The 24,083-nt window shown below is 38.6% G+C and overlaps 1 protein-coding gene across 2 annotated transcripts in view; it reads left to right on the plus strand.

The window, feature by feature from the left end:
• The window catches only part of LOC134796283 (uncharacterized), a 96,045-nt gene that overhangs the window by 35,210 nt on the left and 36,752 nt on the right, over positions 1-24,083 (plus strand). Inside the window, exons 2-4 of one of the 2 annotated variants that reach the window (XM_063768341.1) lie at positions 5,807-6,556; positions 9,246-9,351; positions 15,591-15,678. In XM_063768341.1, the coding sequence (XP_063624411.1) occupies positions 5,869-6,556; positions 9,246-9,351; positions 15,591-15,678 (882 nt within the window). In that variant the 5' untranslated portion in view covers positions 5,807-5,868. The remainder of the gene's footprint in view (positions 1-5,806; positions 6,557-9,245; positions 9,352-15,590; positions 15,679-24,083) is intronic. The other variant, XM_063768342.1, reaches the window with a different exon arrangement.

Below are 24,083 nucleotides of genomic sequence, written 5' to 3' on the forward strand. Positions count from 1 at the left end.
AACCGCATGAAAATCCGTTCAGTAGTTTTTGAGTTTATCGCGAATATACAAACAATCACACAAACAGAGAGACGCGGCGGAAGAATTTGTTTTATAAGGTGTACGAGCGAGATATCAATATAAGGCTATCCCGCTTGCACTCGTGTATTGATGAGGGAGCTGCAATAAAATTGTTGGCATATTTTTTTTTATCGGCGTACAGGGTAGACCAAGGCGAATCACAGGGCGAATCGTATCAGACTAAAAAATCTGTTGATATACTCTGGCACACACACTTTGTCAGTAGAAAATGGCGGCAAATATAAAAAATGTAAGCGTTATAGAAAATATATTTTCGCGCCTTTTTCTACTGACGAAGTGGGTGAGTTTGAGTATATTTAAGTACCCAAGTATAGAAAAGTTTATAAAAAAAACTCCTCTTAATATTTTTACCATAAATCCAATGTGTTTTTTTTTGTAAACTCATATATTCACTGTAAAAAGCTTTAAATCCACGAACATTTAGAAAAGCGCTCCACTGTAGTAATTCCGGTTTGCAGATCTGAATAACTTCGTTTTACGCTAATTAGGCACGTTCAAACAGACGGGAAAAACTGAATTAGGCGCTTTCATCTGCGACGAAATTTGCTACTAACTTTATTAAAGAAATTAAGCTAAGGATTCACGTGCATCGTTACCATTTGTAACGTTTTCGACCAAAAGGAGCCACTTTGTCGGTTGTCGATAAGGTTGATTTCAAATATAATGTATATGGAAATAGCTCCTTATTGACAACCGACAACAAGTACCATTTTGGTTGAGAATTGTACATTTTAAAAATCAATAAGACTTTTTTATATTATCACAAAGAAATCTTACACTGTAGTAGCTATTTTCAGTCAGTGTTTGATTATTTTATTTCTAAATATGTTAACATGTATAACACTTTTAAACTCTCGCGTTTTGTACACATATTTAATTACACGAACGGGTCTACCGCGATATAATATCATTATTTTTACGCGCGCATTATTATATCGCGGTAGACCCGTTTGTGTACTGAAATATGTTAACACGTAGCTCTTTAATAAATTACATGCACATGACAAAACAGTGACGGTGACAGTAATAGTTATTTGAGTGAAACACAAAATTTTTCACCACACCAACCCGAAGCAAATATAAAATGTAAAATATCAAACAAAATCAAACTAAATCAAATCCAAATGAATGGTATTAAATATTTATCATCCAAAATCATCATTTAAGTAAATGTCAATTCTACTAGCAAACATAAGAAAACGACTCAAAATTTGCATTTGATTACTTTACCTCACATGTGAATAAAATGCAACTTTGATATTAGTTTTTGTAGTGCTGTAACATGGCAAACCTGCATGTACAGCCACCGCGCGCACTGGCCGGTTGGAAATAAAAAACTAAGGGTTTCGCCGTCTTTTGTTTTTTCTTCGTAAAATTTTCCTTTGGAAATGTTGTCGGATATAGCACAATTCTGTAATTATTATTTTAATGCGACTGTATGGTTATAATTAGTGATAAAGTTTAATACTAGGGCTGCTACTAATGCAGGTAAAGTTTGTATAATTGTATATATAGCATTAAGTTTAGGTTTATGTTGAAATTAAACCTAATCCAAGTCTTATTTGTACGAAATGTACGTCACTGGTTCTCGTAACGGAATAAGGCTTGGGTTAGGTTTCGACTACAAGTCTAAGAACGTACGATTGTTCCAGCCCTTCCTTCTACCTTTAAATTGAAGAGCTACTTATTACTGTTGCTGCTTATTGTTTGGACGTTTGCTGCTGAAGCTTTTCTTTACCCACGGACCTCGCTGAGCCTGCGTTGCCAAAGCTGATTCCCGCACCCGCGGCCTAAGTTGATCGTACGGTTCGACAAAGAATGGGATTCAAGAACGTTAAGGCCAGTGACGATATTTTATTGGTTTAGATTCAAGTACTGACAGAAATTAGTTTATTTTATTGTACATATTTTCATATTATATTATTTACTATAAAGAACCTAGTTTTCATTTACCGCTCTAGCTAGCCGGTTACAGTGCAAAGTAAGCCTTTTCGAGCTGGTGTGGTGAAAAAAAACTAGCTGTGCTCGCAGCTCTTCTTGAGTTCCAAGGCTAAGCCAGAAACATTAATAGAGCGAAGAGCTCTCTAGGACCGCCCGCGGCCACTTCACTGCGCCGCTTCTAGGCTTCATTATACAAGTCAATTTTTAATAAGGTCAGTAGGAACAATATTATATCTGTTAAAAAAGTACAGTCAAGATATTAAAATACTAGCTTTTGCCCGCGACTTCGTCTGCGTGGAATCAGTAACAGCAGCTAGTGTAAGCGTAGCGCCTGAATAAAGTGTAATAGCAATAATTTAATTTGAGCATAAGTTTCAATCAGTGATCAGGCAATTTAACTCTCTCAATTCCATCCCCCCTTTTCACTCTCTTGATTCCCGCGCGACATAAAAACTATCCTATGTCCTTCCCCGTGACTCAAAATATCTCTATGCCAAATTTCAACTAAATCGGTTCAGCGGTTTAAGCGTGAAGAGGTAACAGACAGACAGACAGACAGACCCAATTTCGCATTTATAATATTAGTATGGATTGGCACAGATAAAGTGCGAAAAATATGTATACCTACCTACTTAGGTACACCACCTTTTTGCCCATAAATTAAAGTACCGTGTACATAATATTTTTGCCACTATTCGTGTCGACATTTAATACCTTGACTGTATTATTAACAAATAAACATTTTTAATTTTAATTAATCATCTTTAATAGATCCTTTTTCAAGCTCACTGACTTCTACAAACATATTCAGTAAGTAATAATAATAAAATTCTAGTATGTTTTGTAAAGGGATACGACCTAGCAGGGAGGATGTGGAATGTGATTAAATACACTTCGTTGATCGGTGATCTTCTTTTCATATATTTCAGCTAAATTACAATAATATTCGGCTAGCTTTGATGGCTGCCTCTTTACACGTAAGTAGGTAGTGATTTAATTCTCTTTGCCTCTTTAGGAATGCCGATCCGCACCCCGTTCCATCTGACAGCGAGATCAGATTCTAAATTCAAATAAAGTGACTAGCCAGTCACTGATCAAAAAAAGCCTGTAAAGGTTGCAAACTTTTACAGTTTGCAGTATAATATATAGTCTGTACGGAAAGAGAAGAGTCGTGGATTATATGAGGCCCAATACATTCTACGACTCTTCTCTTTCCGCACAGACTCTAACTGAATTATCCCATTGTACAAGCCAGAATTACAGCAAGATAACCGCTTCCGGCTTGAGGTGAAACTTCATGCTGTAAAGTTAGTTTAACGGCTAAACGAGGTCAAATAGTGTAGGAAGTTTCTAGGGAAGTTGGTGCATGAAAAAGTTAGGGCTAAATAAGGTTACAATGTTAGGGCAAAATAATGAGTTTGGAAAAGACCCTCAGAAAGTTAAAATTGATGAAATCTGCAAAATTAATTGTTAATAATATTATGCCTTGTTGAGGTTATTTTAACACATTTTCAACAATTCTTGCTACGTGAATTGAATATTATTTGCGAAATAAAACATGCCATAAATTAAATCTTGTAAGATTTGACCCGAACAAAAACATTGCAAGTTAAATAAAAGCTTGTAAAATTAATTAACCCAATAGAGATAATTAACATCTGTGCAAGTAGAGTTAGACCATGAAAAGTCTGCAGCGATTTTGATAGCCCACGCAATGCAAGTGTTAATTTCATAGAAGTTCAGGTTTAAAATGAAACTTGCACTGCGTGGGCTATCAAAATCACTGCAGACTTTTCTTGGTCTAACTCTAACATGAAAAACCTAGATTTACCACAGTAAAACGCAATGTTAGCTCGCCATAGACAAATAAGATGAAGCCAGCGCGGAAAGAGCTGACAATAAAAACTCAAATTCAATTTGCGCAATCGTGTCCCCCCAAGAGTCGAGTTACGTAATGTTGGCACAATTGTGTCTTGGGCCACAGACAACGTCGTTTGCTCAGGGGATTGTCTTTTAAATTTAAATGTAGCGTAGTTTGCCAGAGAGTACGTCCGAGTAAGTGCACAAGTACTATGCAAAGACTTTTATATCGACGACCGGTCTGGCCTAGTGGATAGTGACCCTGTCTGCTAAGCCGATGGCCCTGGGTTCGAATCCCAGTAAGGGCATTTATTTGTGTGATGAACACTAACATTTGTTCCTGAGTCATGGTTGTTTTCTATGTATATAAGTATGTATTTATCTATACAAGTATGTATATCGTCGCCTAGTACCCATAGTACAAGCTTTGCTTAGTTTGGGGCTAGGTTTGATCTGTGTAAGATGTCCCCTAATATTTATTTATATTTATTTATTTATTTATTTCATTTGGTTGATAAGACAGCTGATGGTTACGCACATAATAATACATCAACGGCAAACATTCTCTTATATAATATCTAGAGGAGTGCTGTTATAAAGAAGACGCATTAAAAGTAATAGAAAGCTGTCATTAGTTGTTAGTATTTTTAGACCGCCTGCTAACTACCTACCTTCCTTTATTTACAATGTAAGGTAAACGTACTAGTGCTCGACATGCTAATGCCCAATAGATGACACCTTGCTGTCAGTGTCACCTCTATTGACAATGACGTTTCAAGATGACATGTACTGGGACCGCGTCGAGCACCAGTACGTTTACCTTACATCAGTTTCTGAATGTGTTTCGTTTGTGGTGCAAAAAATAATATTTTGAATTAAAAGACCAAGATAACTTTGCAACAATTTTGTCAGCACAGATTGTGCAAGTGTAATTTTAAACGGCAGGCTTCTATGAGATCATGACGTTTAAATAAGACTTGCACAGTCTCTGCTATCAAAATCGCTGCAGAGTTATCTTGGTCTAACTCCACTTAGGTACCTACTAATCACGATGTTAAAAATTGGAGATAAAATTCTGATTCACAAATTTTCTGTTCAGCTGTATCACTTCTTATAAAACTGAACGAAAATTTTGCTGATATAAATTTGTTAATAAAAGTGTCTTTGTGAAAGATATTAAATAAGAAGCAAAAAGGAGATAGCCTGTAATATAAAAATTGAAATAGCAATTTATTATGATGTTAATAAAAATAAAGAACAGCGTTCATTTTTCCACCGAGACCGTTTTCGCTGTTCAAGGTTTTAGCAAAGTTAGAATAAATATTTAAATCCCAGACTTTATAAAATTGATAAAGGTTACTACTCACGCAAATTTGGCAAATATTGCTCACTTATTTAAAATAGTTGGAACTTCATACCACTTGCAAACGAGCATACAGCCCGAATGATAAAGTAGTTACCGTAGCAGATGAATGTACGATAGTCGATACTGATGCTTTAAGAACTTGTACACTCTATTTTGAAGATTACCATACTGTAGAATCTCGAAACAAAGTCGGATGGTTAATTTTTTCTACATGTTTGTTGAAGGCAATTTCTCTGAGACAGTACAGTGATCATGAAACTATTTTTACTACCTCTAAATTACTGGGTTGATTTAAAAGTAGCTATTTTATGTTGACCTTTGCCAAATTTGTCTTTGATTTTACTTATATATTTTTCAGTCTGGAATTTTAAGTTATTAACAAGTCCGTCAAACTTATATATTACTAGAAAGTTGCTTAATGTTCATCGTTATTCAACTCACCTTTACCCAACTTCGAGCCTTTTATCCTTGCTCTAAACTTTTGACAAACTGCTAAAGTGCGGGGGCGTCCTCTCCTTAACCTCGTTGCCGCATAGTTAATAGTTCCTCTTGTTCCAGACTTCAACGCAATTATGGAAGCGGACCGGCGTTAAACAACCAACGATGAAGTGAGAAGCAAAATGACGAACGTAAAACTAAAACTAATGTTCTTCCTTCTAAACGCACTACTAACAGCAGACATAGTACATGCTAGACCATATTCTGACAACACTACAGATGTCTATATAAATAATAATGATACTTTTATTCTACCTGTAGAACCTAATTCAGATACACTAATAGTAGCTACCGATAATGATGGTCACGCAGATCAAACAGTTGAAGAAACAAATAGAAATTCAAACACTGATATGGAAGAAATTGTTAACGCTGAGCAAGATAGAGACGAAGCGTTATCAAAGAAGAATATGAAAGAAAAAGATACCGTGCTAGAAATTAAGAAAGATGATGCTCCAGGGTTTGAAAAACAGCTAAACATATCAAGTTCTTTGATGCAAGATATAATAGACTCTGAGACTGATAGAGACGAAACGCTGACAGATATACTTTTCAGACCAGCGTCAGAGTTAGTTGAAGACATGCCAAGATTTGAATTTCTAATTTCAACAAAGTTAAACGAAACGGATGTTTATAACCGGAGCGTTAAGGATGGTTTAAGTGATAACAGTTTAGAAGGAAGGAATAGAAGTAGAAAGCTTGACTACGTGGAACTGGTGGAGGTATTGAGGCCGAAGGGAGACAACAAGAGTGCATACTTCGTGAATATAACGGGACATGAGGTCGACAACGATTTGGCGCCCGATACAAGTAAGCAATCCATTTATAGTTACAAGTTAAGTCTTAATGGTCTGATTTGAAATGGTATAAATTTATTTCTAATTTTGATTTTGGATTTGCTTAACATATACAGCTACTTATATTTCAAAAACAAGAAAAAAACTTCAAAGGCTGTTTCATCAATATTTTATCATCGAATTATAATAATAAAATTGTTGGTGATTTACTTTTCCACCATTGGAGATTGTATGTAATGTAAACAAACTGGAACATCTTATATCAACTAGAGCATGTAACACAGATTTAATTACAAAATTCCTTTAAAGTTCGATCACCGTAATTTATTTCTGGAATGTAATCTAGAGTCTAGACGACCCAATTTATATAAAGCCAATAGACTAAGAGCTAGCCCCGGAAAATAGGTAAATGATAACCATGTCCCAGTTTGACGCATGCAATTTAATTTGATGTTTAAAAAGTGAGAGGACAAGTGAAACTTGCTTTATAAAATTATGCCGTAACACTGCCGTTATGTAATTTTTAAATATTGTAACGGCCTCCAAGCCTAGTCGGTAGTGACCCTGCCTACGAAGCAGGAGGTCCCGGGTTCGAATCCCGGTAAGGGCATTTATTGGTGTGTTCATCACAAATATTTGTTCCTGAGTTATGGATGTTTTCTATGTATATAAGTATTTATATATGTGTGTATATTATATATATCGTCGTCTAGTACCCACAACACAAGCCTTATTGAGCTTACTGTTTGACTAGGTCGATCTGTGTAAAATTGTCCTATAATATTTATTTATTTATTATAATATCTATTACAATAAAATGAAATATAACTAAGAAAATATGAAGGAATATGAAATTTTTCAAGATTTTGTTGCATCCCTACAGACCTGGAATGTAATCAATTTGAAATAAAAGTAATTCTGATCAATAGACTATATCTTTGTGTATATACAACTGCCGTCGCCCGCGGATCTATATAAAATTAAAAAAGATATAGGCGTTTTTCAAAACCCTTAATTTTACGGGAATATACTTCCCTTGCCGCACAGGCCGTATATAACACTAGTGATGGGATACAAAAAAATCGATAACGACTTTTATAATCGACAAAATATTTATTATCGTCATCGTGTCTGTACGTAATCAAAACAAATACTATTCATCCTCATATAATTATAAACAGTTTAGTTTAGTTTTATTTTAGAATAGTTTTGTATTTAGTTTAAAATTGTAATTTTAAGTTGTTTTTGGGCATATTTTTGTACCATATATATGAATAAAAGTTAATTATAAACAGGGGTCGGACTTTTAGAGTAGGTAATTTTCAATATAGATGTTATAGTCTTGAATTGTCGCATTAATAAAATGTCGTATCGACGCGGAAGCGTGAACAATGCGCAGCACTATGACCAATCTGAGCGCTGCGTACCCACCTTTCGGTGCGGTACGGGGTGATGGAGTACGGACAAATAGTACCCGTGCCGCGTCAGAGAAAAAAAAATACATTTCAGTGCGTTACGCAAAAATACTTCCCGTACATTTTTTCTTTTGAAATAGAATATACTTGAAGTAAGAATATCGGGAGTATAGTCATCTTTCTCTTACTCACACGGGAACATAGAAAAACCACCGCCGCACCGGGGTAAGACAAGCGCAGATAGCTGCCGCACCGGCGGAAAGTCAAATCCGGCCAAATGCTTCCCGTAACGCAGTGAATGTGTTAAAGCTGGTATTTTTAAATCACTTTATAGTCTTTACAGCGCTAAAACGCACGGCTAATTTGAATTTGTGGGTGTGTTTAAAATATGCTGTTATGTAAATTATCTCATGCATGTTTGTGTTTACGACTTAAAATACTTCTATTTCTATTGTCTATTTCTACGTCTACAATTTATTTTCACCCAAGTTTAATGGATTTCTGATACGTGAGTTTAGCAGCTCGAATCTGTTGACAATTGAAATGTTTTTGTTAAATTGGCGAAGCTTTTTTGACGGATTGACTGCGGATTTTTAGGGCAACGGGATTTTGGGAATATAAATTGAATTGTAAGGGAAATTAATCGGTTTGATAAATAGAGTAAAACCTATTCTTGGAAGCCACGGGCTGGTAATGCTGGTATACTGGTATATTTTTAGTAAGCAAAACATATATTTTTCACCACACCGGCTCGGAAAGGCAGAAATGTTTTCCCTGGATTCTTTTATGACCTAACAGAAATTGCCTGATTAGAACGCCCCATCAATCAGAGAGAAATACTGCATACTGTGCGAAAGTAAAGTCAAATCAGGAATTATACGGCTCTTCTACCTAACCTAACCACGGCTTCTGCATATGGTCCTTCGAACCGGATGACAGATCTCTGTTAGACGATACCAACATTAGATTGGCTTAGAGGAGATTTGGGGGCTTTGGGCACAGTTTTGAGACCTCTCTCTGGTTTTGAAGATTATCTGCGGTATTACTGGAGTCTTGGGACATTTAAGCCGGCGCAGTCCTGTCCGTGTTCTCAGGGTTCACGGACCTGCAGACCTTATTCTTAGCCTGCTTCACGCTGCTGCCACTACTGCTGGCGCTATTTTACTATATCTAAACGTTCTTAGTTAATTTTCATATATTCTATAATGACAATAATCTGTCCCCCATGTTGTCTCTTAGTGCATTGTCATATATTACTGGAGTCTTGAGACATTTAACCCGGCGCAGTTCTGTCCGTGTTTGCAGGGTTCACGGACCTGCAGACCCTGTTCCTGGCCTGCTTCGCCACGCTGCTGCCGCTGCTGCTGGTGCTCTTCGCCACGCTTTTCATCAGGTGAGTAATTTTAAAATAGTAGTACCTGGAGGCCTGTTTGAACTTTACACAGTGCATCTTGCTTATAATTGGGTTGATCACCTATTTCTTGTTGTTATTCTGTCCCATCAGCCAGGAGACAATAGTAGCATAGTTTGTTAGAAGAACTGCTGAACCATGTTCTACAAACGTGCTTAGTAGATGTCCCATGGATAGGCCTTATAACTACCAAAAAAATCAACTTTGGTTCATTTAAATACGAAAAATCTAGTATTTTAAGAGTGATTTAGGAGAACGTAACCACGGCAACTGACAAGTGTGACAAGAAAAAGTTGATTCACCCAAATATACATTGATGTAAGCTATACCTCTAGATATGTATCATCTCGAAATTAAATCAAATGTCTGTCTTAAGTCTGAACAGGCACCCAGTGTGTTTCTATCTTTACCTGGCATTTTACGTTTTAAACATGCATTTTCTGAAAAAATACAAATTGAACAAAAAAGCGTTACCACACATGCGTGCAATGTTTACTGACATCTATTTAATACTTGTATTCACGTCAGAGGGTTCACAACCCTTTTATAACAACATAACATGGAGAAGTGGAAGTGGGAGTTGGAAGGGGTAGACCTCGGCGGACTTTCACTGATCAGATCAGGGATCCTGAAGAAAGGCCAGGTCAAGAGCACCCTAAACCGGCGAGCGTGTATGAGGAATGTTATGAAAGTGAAGGAAGCGAAAGAGGTATGTCAGGATCGTAGCAAGTGGAAATCCGTGGTCTCTACCTACCCCTCCGGGAAATAGGCGTGATTATATGTATGTATAACATAATTATTCAAGCCCTATTTATTCGCTTTTGGATCGGAGTCTGTGACCAGTGGTCTATGACTGCGACAGTTCAAAGCTGGCTATTCAAAGTTGACAGTTTAATTAAAAAAGTTACTCTCCTGTCCACGGTTCACAACTTTTTGAAACTGTTGACTACTGCAGTGGTGGATTGAGTTCATTCATAAAACTGTACTCACTCAACTTTATGGCCCATATGATTTAAAGTTGTCTGCTGATTATTTTCTATTCGTGAAATTGTATGTTATTTCTACTCAGAATCACGAGGTCTTTCTATCCTAATAGGAGAAAAAAAGTGTCCCAAGGTTTTTATTTCCATCCCGTTACCATTTTTCATAGACTTTGTATGGCGGTCACGGAATGGAAAGATCGAAAAATGGAAATTTTGGGACACTTTTTCTCCTATTAGGATCAAAAGAGCTCATGATTCTGAGTAGAAATAACATAAAAAATCCCAAATTAGAAAAAATGAATAGGGGACAACTTTAAATAAAATGGCCCTTATACAGTATGTTATTGAATGTAAATGTGTATTTTTCCTAGTCGGAACAGTATTCTTTTATGCCTTTAAATGGATATTCAGTTTTATGATGTAGGTACTAAGCTTGGTTACCTCCTTTCATGAAAATGGGAAATGAAATTGTTTCTTCGTTTTTTATAAGTACCGTAAAATGGGGTGAGTAGGGTCAAAACTGAAATTCAAACCTCGATAACATTTTATTTTTACATATGAAAACTGAATGGTTTATATAATAAGTGTTCCGGACGTTTGTATTTTATTTTGGGTAGTTCCATTTCATAACTTTGACGATAAAGAGGAAACCCCACCTCACCCCGTAGTGCCTCGTATTTGGGGTGAGAGGGGTTTTCATACAAATTTTATTTTGGAAGATTGTTGGATCGTTTTTTTTTATTATGCGTATTACTATAGCTCCATTTTAAATTGGAATACTTACATTATTTTTGTAGCAGTAGCCTTAAAATCCCTTCTCACCCCCCTCTCAATCCTTCTCTCCCCATTCATAACCCCACTCTCCCCGCGAAACCTACTCACCCCTTTTTACGGTACTTAAAGATATTGTAATTTTATGCGGCTCCATGCAGGGGTTAAACTAATTCGACTCGATAAAAAAAAATGGTTTACAAGTATTTATGCATTGAAAAACTAACGCTCTCAATATTATTTACTTAAGAGTAGTCACAGATTTTAACATCATTGAAAAAATTTGATATCGATAAGTATCGATAACTGTTGAGTGGATATTTAATTATATCACTAGCGTCCCGATTCGAACTTTAAGAGATACGATATAGAATAGAAAAACCGGGCAAGTGCGAGTCGGACTCGCGCACGAAGGGTTCCGTACCATAAAGCTGGAAATAAATTATCGGACGCGGCTGACGGACGCGGCTGACGGGCGCGACTTAAAAGTGTGCACAGTGTTCGGGACGTGGCATGCGGCTGACGGCTGTCAGGAACATATAGCGCGCCAGATTTCTGTCGGATGTCCGAAGGCTCAAGGTCAGCACAAGGTTACGTCCACGGCTTACCTCCGATAGTTTGCACAGTTCAGTGTATATTCATTATCTAGATACCTATAAGTCGCGGCTGTGAGCCGCGTCCGTCAGCCGCGTCCGATAATTTGTTTCCAGCTTAATGCAAAAAACGGCAAAAAAAAAACGGTCACCCATCCAAGTACTGACCCCGCCCGACGTTGCTTAACTTCAGTCAAAAATCACGTTTGTTGTATGGGAGCCCCACTTAAATCTTTTTATTTTATTCTGATTTTAGTATTTGTTGTTATAGCGGCAACAGAAATACATCATATGTGAAAATTTCAGCTGTCTAGCTATCACGGTTCGTGAGATACAGCCTGATGACACGGACGGACGGACGGACGGACAGCGGAGTCTTAGTAATAGGGTCCCGTTTTACCCTTTGGGTACGGAACCCTAATAGATATGTCAGTGTCAAAGGTGACGTTTCTTCAAACAAAAAAGGCACTTTTGACACTGACATATCGTATCTAGACATAATATTTGACGTATCTTAAAGTTCGAATCGGGCAGTAGCACATTTTTGCTCCCGAGGAACCGAGCTATGGAATCATAACAAAATCTTTGACTGTGGAGGTGCTCATTATTTTCTCGTTACTCTTAACGAAAAATACATTACGAGTTACGCAAAAGATATTCCAACAACAGCTGTTCATTTATGAGCTCACTTAGGCAGGTGTCCCACTTACGGCGATCGGCAAGTAGCGAGCGATAAGCGAGTTTTATTTTATTTGATGGCATGTTTAGAGGTACTTTTAGTAATAAGTAGTACCTACCTTAAATTGCCAAATGTTTCCTACTATGCCAAATAGCTGTCTAAAGACTCTAAAGGATGACTCACGTTAGACCGGGCCGTGTCCGGGCCGGAGCTTCCGGCGCTTACATTTCTATGACATGACAGGTGATCACGTGATGTTTTCCATAGAAAACGATGCGCCGGAATCTCCGGGCCGGACACGGACCGGTCTAACGTGAGTCATCCGCATTTTCATAGAAATAAGATATAAACAGCTGTTTAGTAAGAGAAAATCATTGTATTCAGAAGCCGCGGATATTTTTATTGGGTATAGTAGACAATCGGGCCTATTTGGATTTCGAGATAATCACAAGATCTTGAGACGATTTAGAGATCAACTAGATCTACATTAGATATCGACTAGATGTGACTTGGCTATCTAAGTCATAACTTGTCGAAATCGTTCAAGAGGACCTCCAGAATCGCGGAAACGTCAAATTTGACAAAATGATGTATCTTACAAATATCTTTAAATTATCCGTATCGTAACTTGTTGAAGTCTAGTAGAAATCTAATTCATTTTCCGAATCGAGCCGAATGAAAGCAAATTTACGATACTTATGGGCACTGTGAACAGTCAGCGAATATTTCCATCATATCAGTGGGAGGCGCCTAGAGATACCTACAGAGCATTACACTTCTTAAAACAATTCTGCACTTTAGATAATTTATTTCTACATCACTTGTGGGTAAAACAACGGAATTTCAAGCAAAGTTTTGAAAAGAAAAATACATTAATCAGTTCCATTACGCTATATGAAAATAAAATAAAGAAAAACTTCCAGAAAATATGAATATGTATTATATAAAGAAAAACATGAACGTTTACACAAGAGAAAATAAGAATGATGTACTTTCCTTTTTGCTGTAAGTTATGAAGTTACTGAATAAATTGCTACATGGTCGACTATCAAACGAATGTAGTCTTTAAGAGGCGAGTTATAAGGTTGAATTTATCTCAATAAAAGTACAGTGGTAACATAATATCGTACCTAAGCGAGGTGAAGTTCCCGAGTTTAACTACCTCTAAATATTTAGTTGGGTCGTATCTTACAAGTTATACTGTACATTCATCTGCAATAATATGTTACTCTTCGAAGGCCGCAAAAATAAATGTGACACGCTCTTGTAGCTCTAAACTACTCTAAAGATCGTGTCAGATATTTTTGCGGCCTTCGTTGTGCAACATAATATTGCAGGCAGTAGCGGATTTGCAGTCTTTGCCGCCCTAGGCCACAGGCTCTGTAGCCTCCCCTTTCTCAGCACCCATTATATGGACTACATTTTGAGTTATTTCTTGTTATCTTCAGCGAATTTTTAGTCACAATTTGCCGCCCAAAAAAACTTGCCGCTCTAGGGCCTACTTGGCCTTAGGGCAAATCCGCCACTGATTGAAGGTGACTGTACCTGGTCGGACTATGTTAGTCTTTGTGGTAGGGTAGCCGAAGATACTAAATTTGGACAATACGTGAAAAAGGTTAATGGGGTATGAACACAGCGAAGGTCGACATTTAGAAAATTTCAAAAAACCGGACAATTGCGAGTCGGATTCGCCCACCGTGGGTTCCGTACTTTTTAGTATTTGTTGTTATAGCGGCAAAATAAATAAATCATCTGTTATTAGTTCAACTGTCTAGTTATCACAGTTCATGAGATACAGCCTGGTGACAGACAGACGGACAGTGGAGTCTTAGTAATAGGGTCCCGTTTTTACCCTTTGGGTACGGAACCCAAAAAATTAAATTTTGGATTCGGAAATCTGCCGCTAGACAACCTGTGTTTATTATATTCCACAAGTATGTACACTGTACAGTCAACTGTAAAAATATGGGTGTAGCCAACTTATAAAAATATGTCCCATAGTTCTTAATTTCCTGACATAAGAGGTATGGGACATGTTTTGAGATGATTTGTCCACCCACATTTTTACACTTGACTGTACCTACTCACGTTTGAAAATATATACTTACCTTGTTACATCAACACTTTATTAGCAATAGGCACGTAAATTTAGCCTAGACGGTTTGCCCGTGACGTCCAAGTTGCGTCAGAGGGTGTTTTACGTCAAAACGTTGCGTCACTAAATGGAATGTTACGAAACAACAATTTGTGTCACAACAGAATGATACGCAGACTCTTTGAACTATTGTATTAGTTAGTTACAAAATTGTTGTGTTATAGCTACTTGCGTTTAGTGGCGAATGCATGAACTCGCAATAAATACTAATATGCAAGCTATTTTACTATAGTTCTTAGTAAGTCATAACACAACCCCTGCATTCAAAAACTCGAAGTAGTTTAAGTTTAAGTTCGAGAAGACGGCCTGCATATTGCACTTCGTCTCGTCAATAGGATTTTTGTCGAAGCGTTGACGAATAATTATCCTGTCCTTCCTGTAGTTAATACAATAATGTTTTCCTCTTAATCATTTCTATGCTATTTTTTGATTGAGACTCGTGAAATTTGGTTTGTGTACTTTGGTACTCTTAGCATAAATCTGGTAAGGTGAATTTGGGAAATCCAAATACTGAAAATTGTCTGGCATCCAGAAATGGACTCTAATTTGATAGACTCGTGTCTTCAGATGTACCCGGTATTCTGATGTATTTTGGAATTACGTAAGATACGTTGGCATTTATAAGGCAGGCGTCTGTTATTACATATTCGCCGTGTTCCTTCCCTTTGTTTAGGCTTACGTAAGGTCGGGATGTGTTATGTCACTCATATCTATTAGACGATTATTTTCAAAGACAATTGCAATTGTTATTAGAAAATTGTCGGCAAATTTCATGTTACTTCAGCATGTTCGAAAATGAGCCTGTAACTTCTATTGTATAGAAGCGGCTTTAAGGCTTCGGGTTCGTGTTCTTTTATTCTTAACACATTCGCTGCCAGTGACCCGCAAGGCGTCTCTGTTCGTGGGCGCTTTTCGTTACATACGGTTTGTCCCGTTTTGTCGGCTACGCTTGTAGCACGCAGCTCGCTTAAACATTGCAAAATCATTATTTTTTAGTCAATAACTACCTACATACCTATTAATAAGTATTGTTGTTGTAGATGCATGTGCCGCCGCTACTGCAAGAAGCCCTCCGACACCTCGGACTCCGAAAGCAGCGACAACAAAGACACCACTAGCCATCAACAGGTTAGTTTAGTTTTTTGTATTTTTTTTACAGTACATGTGGTGCTTTACCTTACCGCCCTAGGGCGGGATTAAGGACAATACGTGCCTATCTCAAAAATTTGAAGAGCCATTATGTACTGTAAAACGTTGTATGATACACGTGCGTTCCTACTTTTCGCACTTGTATCGTAATGTACTATTATGATATAGGAGGCAAACAAGCCGACATACCGCAGCCGACAGTTCATTCCACAATTTAGCTTTAGTATTATTTATTTAAAAATAACGTACATTGACCCGTTGTTTCCTACCTCTATCGCACACGCCAGCAGATGACCAACGTGTACGAGTACGTACCTACTATTTAAAAGCATAACAGACGTACAGAGGTCTAGGCGCCCTAGGGACGCGTCAATCTCACTCTAACGTTGTCCGGCCCGCGGCAGATAGCACCGCTACTTGATTGCTGCGGCATTGGCACTTCTTCAAGATCACGAAGTAGTTACGTGCAGAGTTCTGTAAAATGGCATGGACGATGAATGAATTCATTGATAAAGTCGCCATGCTCTTTTGCAGCTGAATGTACAGTCACCTCCAATAATATGTTACTCTTCGGGGGCTGCAATAATATGTGACACACTTATGGCTCTACAAATAAGATCGTGTCAGATATTTTTGCGGCCTTCGTTGTGTAACATATGATTGCAGGTGACTGTACTTAAATACTTGAGTTTGGTGACATAATGTGGCTTTCCATTAAAGAAGGGTCATTATTACTCCATGTGCATGATTGAACGGTCCTTATAAATGTACATGAGGCAAAAGGTCTCTGTTGGAAAGCCACATATTAGGAACATTCTCGTGGTAGGTGCCACTCATCATAGAAGACTTTTTAAGCCTAAAACGGGACAAACTGAGCCCTTATGAAATCTGAATCTTGAAAATTGTATGCTTGGAAACATATACTTGTCATATGCAACTCAACGCATGGCGAAGTTTCAGATTGTCATAAAATTTGCATACGCTGCGTACGCAGACTCAGTCCTTGCCTTTAAACTTAAACATTGATCACTGAGCTGTTTTAGAGAATTTCCTCCCTCAATTGGTTGTGGTATCAACTCTCTGCCAAAATTCTAAGAAGGACTTCAGTATGCGGTTCTCTAAGGAAAGAGTAGGTTGTAATAATAATGGTATGAAGTTAGTATTTATTTATTTATTTATTTAAACTTTATTGCACAAAATACAAATAAAATGTACAAATGGCGGACTTAATGCCTAAAGGCATTCTCTACCAGTCAACCATAGGGCTAAACAGAGATGTAATAAAAATGGTGCAAGAAGAAGAGTAAGAGAATTCAATTAGGAACTATTGCAAACAACTGAAAAACATAATAAACTACATATACAATACACAGATAAAAATAATAAAATATATACAACGAATATACTACTACATAATTCTCACATACATACTAATATATTACGATGGATACTACCTACTCATACTCTTGTTTCAGCAGATGTTTATGCAGCATCCTCTTAAAAGCAAATTTGCTCGGGGCTTGTCTTATGTTGAGAGGGAGTGAATTCCAGAGACGACTCGCCTGGACAGCGAAGGAATTAGTCATGAAACCAGTATGGTGAGCAGGAACTGAAAGTTTGAGAATACGAGAGGTTCGCAGCTCACAGCCTGGGCGAGGGGTGTCAAACACGAACTTATTCTTAAGATATTCAGGAGCAAAAGGCTCAAACATAATAGAAAATAGAGTACAAAGTATTCTAAGGCATCTACGGCGACGGATAGAGAGCCAATTGAGTTGGCGGCGGTAGAAGGAAATACGATCATATTTACGCAGGCCAAAGATGAATCGTATGCCATTGTTGAGGAGACGTTCTAGTTTGTTAAGGGACTCTTGAGTGGCGTTCGTTGTACACACATCACCATAATCAATAATTGGCAAAATCAACGCCTGTACCAACATCTTTTTCGTGCTAACTGGTAGGAAATTCTTAAACTTATAGAGAGATCTTAATGTTCCTGAAACCTTTCTGCTCACATCCGCCATATGGCCGCTCCAGGAAAAGGTAGAATCAAAAATTAATCCTAAATTTTTAACCTTTGCGCTCACAGGAATAATAGCCTCATCAAACAGGATCGGTGCGATAGAAACCGAATTAAGCTTAGAGATTTGCCGCTGGCTTCCCAAAACTATGGCTTGGCACTTGGCTGGGTTGACACTAATCCCAAAACTGTCAGACCATTCCGCGATGCGATCCAGATCATTGTTAAGCAACGAGATGGCCGTGTTTATCTCGTTCACGTTAGCTTGAGCGTACAGCTGCAGATCGTCGGCGTACAAATGATAGGAGCAACGAATATTGGTGGTAATTAGGTTGATAAACACAGAAAATAAAAAGGGAGAAAGAATACCTCCCTGAGGGACTCCAGTGTCTAGCGCACACCAATCAGACAGTGAGCGGCCAGCACGAACTGCCTGGTCACGATCTGACAAATAGGAGGAAAACCATTTTGTTGCCTCTGAAGACACACGCAAGTGAGTCAAAGTAGCGAGTAGTAGGTCATGGTCAACCACATTGAAGGCGTTAGAGAAATCTATAAGCACCAGCACCGTAACGTTACCAGCTTCCATCCCAAGTCGAATATCCTCAGCAACTTTAAGAAGTGCTGTGGTGGTACTGTGACCGGCTCGGAAACCAGACTGAAGTGGTGACAAGAGATTATACTGGTGAATAAACTTCGAAATTTGTTTATGGGCCGCTGCCTCGAGAATTTTAGATAGAAACGGAAGGATAGAGATCGGCCGAAAATGAGTGAGAGAACTGGGGTTATTAATTTTAGGTAGAGGAATGACAAAGGCCTTACGCCAACAAGAAGGAAAAACCCCAGTGCACAAAGATGTATTAATAATATGCGAAAGTACCGGCAGAATATAATCAAGAATGTGGATGACCATAACTCATTTCACATCATTTAATGATTTATTGGCCCTATCGTTTCTCATCGGATGGCACTAAGGCTCAATCAGCTTTTTATTAATACTTACATCGTGTTGAAATGCCATTACCTATACAGGGTGATTCAGGAGACGTGAGCAGGACTAACACTGCGTATATCGTTAATTATAAGCAAGTATTTTGTATCAGTATTAGTGAGGTTAACGTTAATTTTCTAGTCGTGTTGAAAAAATAAGTTATTAATTTATTTACGACATGCATGGTCACCCTAAAATTACAATACTAAACTACCGATATTCTGTGTCAAATTGAATGTCATTACTGTCATCACTGTAGGGTGACCATGATTGCAGAGAATTAAATTTGGCCTCACCAAAAAGTAAAAAAAATGGAAAAAAGTGTTGTTGTTTCTCCTAAATACGACGGTGATCGATCAATTATCAGTTACTGAGTGTGCAGGATTGGTCCTGCTCACGTCTCATGAATCATCCTGTATATTTGCGTTTTGTTAAAACTCATAAAATCAATATACAATGTAATAAAATTAACGGCCTTACTCTTTTCCTTCCTTAACATAAAATAAAATACGCATATTTCCACACCTTTATAGCCCTTGGATTGGAGTCAAATCTTTACCGTATTTCGTTCAATAAAACCTGTTCACTCGTTCTTTCAATCCGCTCAATCGCTGAATGGGGTGCGGTGAATGAAATCAGGCTGTATTATCTTTGATGTGCGAGTTCGGGCAAACCTTGCTGAAACCAGTGACCTTGTGATGTGTAATTTGTTACTTTGGGGCTGTCCATAAATTACGTCATCGTTTTTTACGATTTTTGACCCCCCCTCCCCTAAAGTCATCCAAAAATCATGCTTCGAATGACCCCGTTTCCTCCTACGTCATGCTACCATCATCCGATGTCCAGACCCCTCCCCCTAATTTGAAATGACGTAATTTATGAATAGCCCCTACATGATCATGACTCACAAATTCACATTGTGTCGAGCTTCAACTTTGGGACCCTCAGGAAGAATCCGGATGTGACTCGTACAATACTTTACGATCTCCTCGACCTTCGTAAGGGTGGTATTCCACCTGAAAATTTATTTGTCCAATGTGTATTTCGTCTCACGTTTTGCTTAATGAGAGAGTATGACGCAATGACATTGGACAAAGATATTGATGGACAGATGGAATACCACCCTAAGGCAATGATCGCAGTAGACGCTCTGTGGTTAGAGTTGTGCTTTTCTTAAAAACGTTCTTCATTTACTATGGGGAATATTCCCTCTCGAACGAGAACACAACAGAGATTACAAAACAGAGAACGTTCTCGAAAACGACACAACTATATACATAGAACTTATGGCTCTTGTGAACCAGACTTACAGATGGTGCATACTTAATTATTTTCCATCGTATTTTCACGGAAACGTACGAACGCGTCTTGCTATTTCAGTCAGTCTTGGTACAAAAAGTACTGACGTTGACTGAAGTAGCATGACAAATACGAACGTTTCCGAGAGAATACGATGGAAAACAATTATGCACTACATCTCCGGTCATCACGGTCTCGGCTAGCAATCACAATGACATCCGAAAAACCTTGCTGTCAAATCAATCACACTCGTGGCTGCGACGCGAACTTGAATCATCCCTTCCCTAACTTTACGTCACCGAAAATAGGACCATATTTTATACGTAACAAGATTGCTTTTTGAATTGATGTGATCAGAAAGCTAAGACTTTTAGGGAGCCTTTTATGTAAGGGTGTTTTTTTCAGTAATTTGCTTTTGTGAGCGGTGTTAAGTGCCTTATTGTGTTTGTTTTGAACTTGTTTTGTCAATGTAGCGTTGAATTGTTTTCTGGTAGGTTTCTTGCCGATTTCTGTGTTTTTTTAATCTACAACAATAACAACTAACCCATCTTTTCACCGTCATTAGTCAATTCCAAAAACAGCACGCACAATCGCACCTATCATTGATATAATAACCGAGTCCATATAAACCTTATTTATTATATTATTATTTATTTATTTTAAAATTTTATTGAGTCTACGAGGTCCATTTTACATACACCGATAATTTTAAGAAAACCTGCCTCCGAATGTGTTTGCAAAGTGCGCTTCAAACTTTTTTTTTATCTATGTTACGAGAACGAGTAAGCCATATGGAGTGAGCACACTAAGATTACTTATTTCCTACCTTATTACTTACTTATTTACCTGTGTTGTGTACAGTACAATAAAGTGATTACTACTACTACTATTTCTCTATGCTAATGCCCACGGCGTCATATTTCGTAGCAAAGAGAGTTGAAGTTGTTATCTACTACACTTTTAGCTAGCTTTCTTTCTTTTGCAAAAAATAAATTAACAGAATAAGTAGTATAATCTAACAATTGTGTTAAGCTATAGTAATTTAACCTTTAAAACACCTTCCTACAAGTTTGACAATGTTGACAACGCAGTAAAAACACCACTGGTTTGAATGCTATTAACTTACATAAGTTGTTTTTACCAGACTTCTGCAATTAAAACTAACAATACTTCACAATTTCCACCCTTGACTAAAAAAGGCCTCAATCATCATTCAATCGTAGTTTCCTAAGGCAACGTTGTTAGAGCAGTTCGTTAACGAAAACAAAGCGCCTGCCATATTTGCTTGCGCAATTACGACGCTGCGCCTTTTGCGTTAGCTCGACGACAGGCTTTCGCAGTCGCTTTGGGCGTCGAAAACTGACGCTTTGAGTGAGTTGGTACCGAAAACTTTTGTAGTTATGACAGGTGTAATATTTGTGAAATAAATGTGATACTCATAGAGAATAATGACTAGGTATGTGTTTTACTTCAAGTGTGAAATACAACAATTATAATCCCATAAAACAAAAGCTTTATATAAATAAACTCAAAAAACACAGAACGGATTTTCATGCGGTTTTCACCTATTAATAGAGTGATTCTTGAATAACGTTTAGGTGTATAATTTGTAAAGGTTTTGTGTAACCCGTGCGAAGCGCGGGTCGCTAGTAGTATGTACAATAACAAATGGTACAAAGCATGTGAATTGTACACGTTGATGTGCGATTAGATGGCACAATCTCGGCTCGGGGTGAAAATTTAACCGCGCCCGAATCACGGGCGTAGTTGCGTGACGATGAATAATTCACGGGACACATACTGACTGGAGCTTACAGCGGACCCGTCGCTGTTTATGAGCTGTAGGCGGCCTAGCCAGGGTGACGATCGCTTGCGCTTCGCTATCGAATCGCTTTGTATCTCTATCACTCTTCCATATTAGTGTGACAGTGACAGTTGCGTTTCTTTTGTTATATAGCGTTAGCGATTGGCATCTTGTCTACGGGGCCTGTACCTCTAGTGCAAATTTCATTCGATAACGTGACGTGACAGTGTTTGCGTTAAGTCTCATTTTATATGGGGTTTTGAATTTACAAAACGCCCCGCTTGGCGCGCTGTTCAAAATCCCATATAAAAAGAGACGAGCTAGAGGTTCAGGGCAAGTAGATACCCGGCAAACTTTTTTGCGGCGTCGTATTTTACAATATAACTTTCCAGTCTTGATCCTGGACACGTGTGTAATAACAGCAGCCGATGACTTCACTAGCTTGGAAATAAAGCTCACTCAAACAATGCAAAGGATATCTGATTGGTTTACTGCTAATGGGATGCTTTTGAATGTCGATAAGACAAACATAATGCACTTCCAATTAAAGAGAAATGTAAATACTCGGGTTGGGATTGTTTTGAACGATATTATGGTACCGCATGTACATGAAGTCAAATACCTAGGTTTTGTAATCGATGCGGGGCTAACGTGGACACCTCACATAGATGCGACGTGTAAGCGTCTCGCTTCTGCGTGCTTCGCGTTGTCTAGGCTAACTAACAGTCTTTCTGAGGAAAACCTAAGGAAAGCCTACTATGGATACTTCCATTCTATACTCATCTACGGTGTAGATCTATGGGGTACTGCTGCGGACCGTGAGAGGCTATTTAAACTAGCAAAAAGCAGAGCTTTGTAAGGGCTCGCGGAGTTTTTCTACCGAAACGTACCGGACCGCGGCTTTGATCCAATCCGAGGCTTGCTTCATGTTCGATCGAGTGAGTACGTAATAATTCCGTTAAGAACGCAGCTATAAGTGATAGCAAGAAAGAAATATACTAACCGGACCCCGGTTGCTGTCCGGTACGCCTGTCTGTTACAGCTTTTACTTTGTCCATTAAAAGCGTGTCCAGACGACAAAATCAAATTGCCAATATCATCCATCCACACGTATACATTTTCATAAGCGCTTATTACATCCTACACGGTCGCTCAGTACTTTTTGTAAGGAAGCCAACTGGCTTTCCTACAGAATGTTGGGTCAGCGACCCAATGTCCTTGAATTTATTTTTGCGTCCACACCACACTATTGAGCGAAATACTATCTCGTCTGGACACCTACTGGCGGTAATCACGCTGCTCCGCACATAAACACACACACACACACAGTTCCACTAGGTACAGCCAGGGGTCAGCATCAGCTCTATCTTGGGTACTGCTCTTCTAAGTGCTCATTAAGACGTGTCAGATGACCAAAACAGCGTGTGCCTATGTTGCACTAAACCTGAGTTCCACTAGGTACAGCCAGCGTTCAGCATCAGGTCTATCTTGGGTACTAATCTCCTAAGTGCTCATCAAGACGAGTCGGATGACCAAAACAGCGTGTGCCTATGTTGCACCAAACCTGAGTTCCACTAGGTACAGCCAAGGTTCAGCATCAGCTCTATCTTGGGTACTGCTCTTCCAAGTGCTCATCAAGACGTGTCGAGTGACTAAAACAGCGTGTGCCTGTGCTGCACCAAACCTGAGTTCCACTAGGTACAGCCAGGGTTCAGCATCAGCTCTATCTTGGGTACTACTTTCCTAAGTACTCATCAAGACGAGTTGCATGACCAAAACAGCGTGTGCCTATGTTGCACCAGACCTGAGTTCCAATAGGTACAGCCAGGGTTCATCATCAGCTTTATCTTGGGTACTACTCTCCTAAGTGCTCATCAAGACGAGTCGGATGACCAAAACAGCGTGTGCCTATGTTGTTAAAACCCGAGCTCCATTAGGTACTGTCAGGGTTCAGGATCAGCTATCTTGGGTACTGGTCTACCCAGTGATCATCATGACGAGTGGGATATCCAAAACAGCGTGTGTCTATATATGTTGCACCAAACCCGAGCTCCACTATGTACTACCAGGGTTCAGCATCAGCTCTATCTTGGGTACTACTCTCCTAAGTGCTCATCACGATGAGTCGGATGACCAAAACGTAATGTGCCTTTGTTGCACCAAACTTGAGTTCCACTAGGTACTGCCAGGGTTCTGGGTCATTTTGTTGAACTTCACGCCGACGTTGCAATTGGCGTGCAGTCGGCGTGCAGTTCCTATACAAGTTGCAT

This window comes from Cydia splendana, chromosome 13 (genome assembly GCF_910591565.1).
Source record: "Cydia splendana chromosome 13, ilCydSple1.2, whole genome shotgun sequence".
In the NCBI taxonomy this organism is placed as follows: Eukaryota; Metazoa; Arthropoda; class Insecta; order Lepidoptera; family Tortricidae; genus Cydia; species Cydia splendana.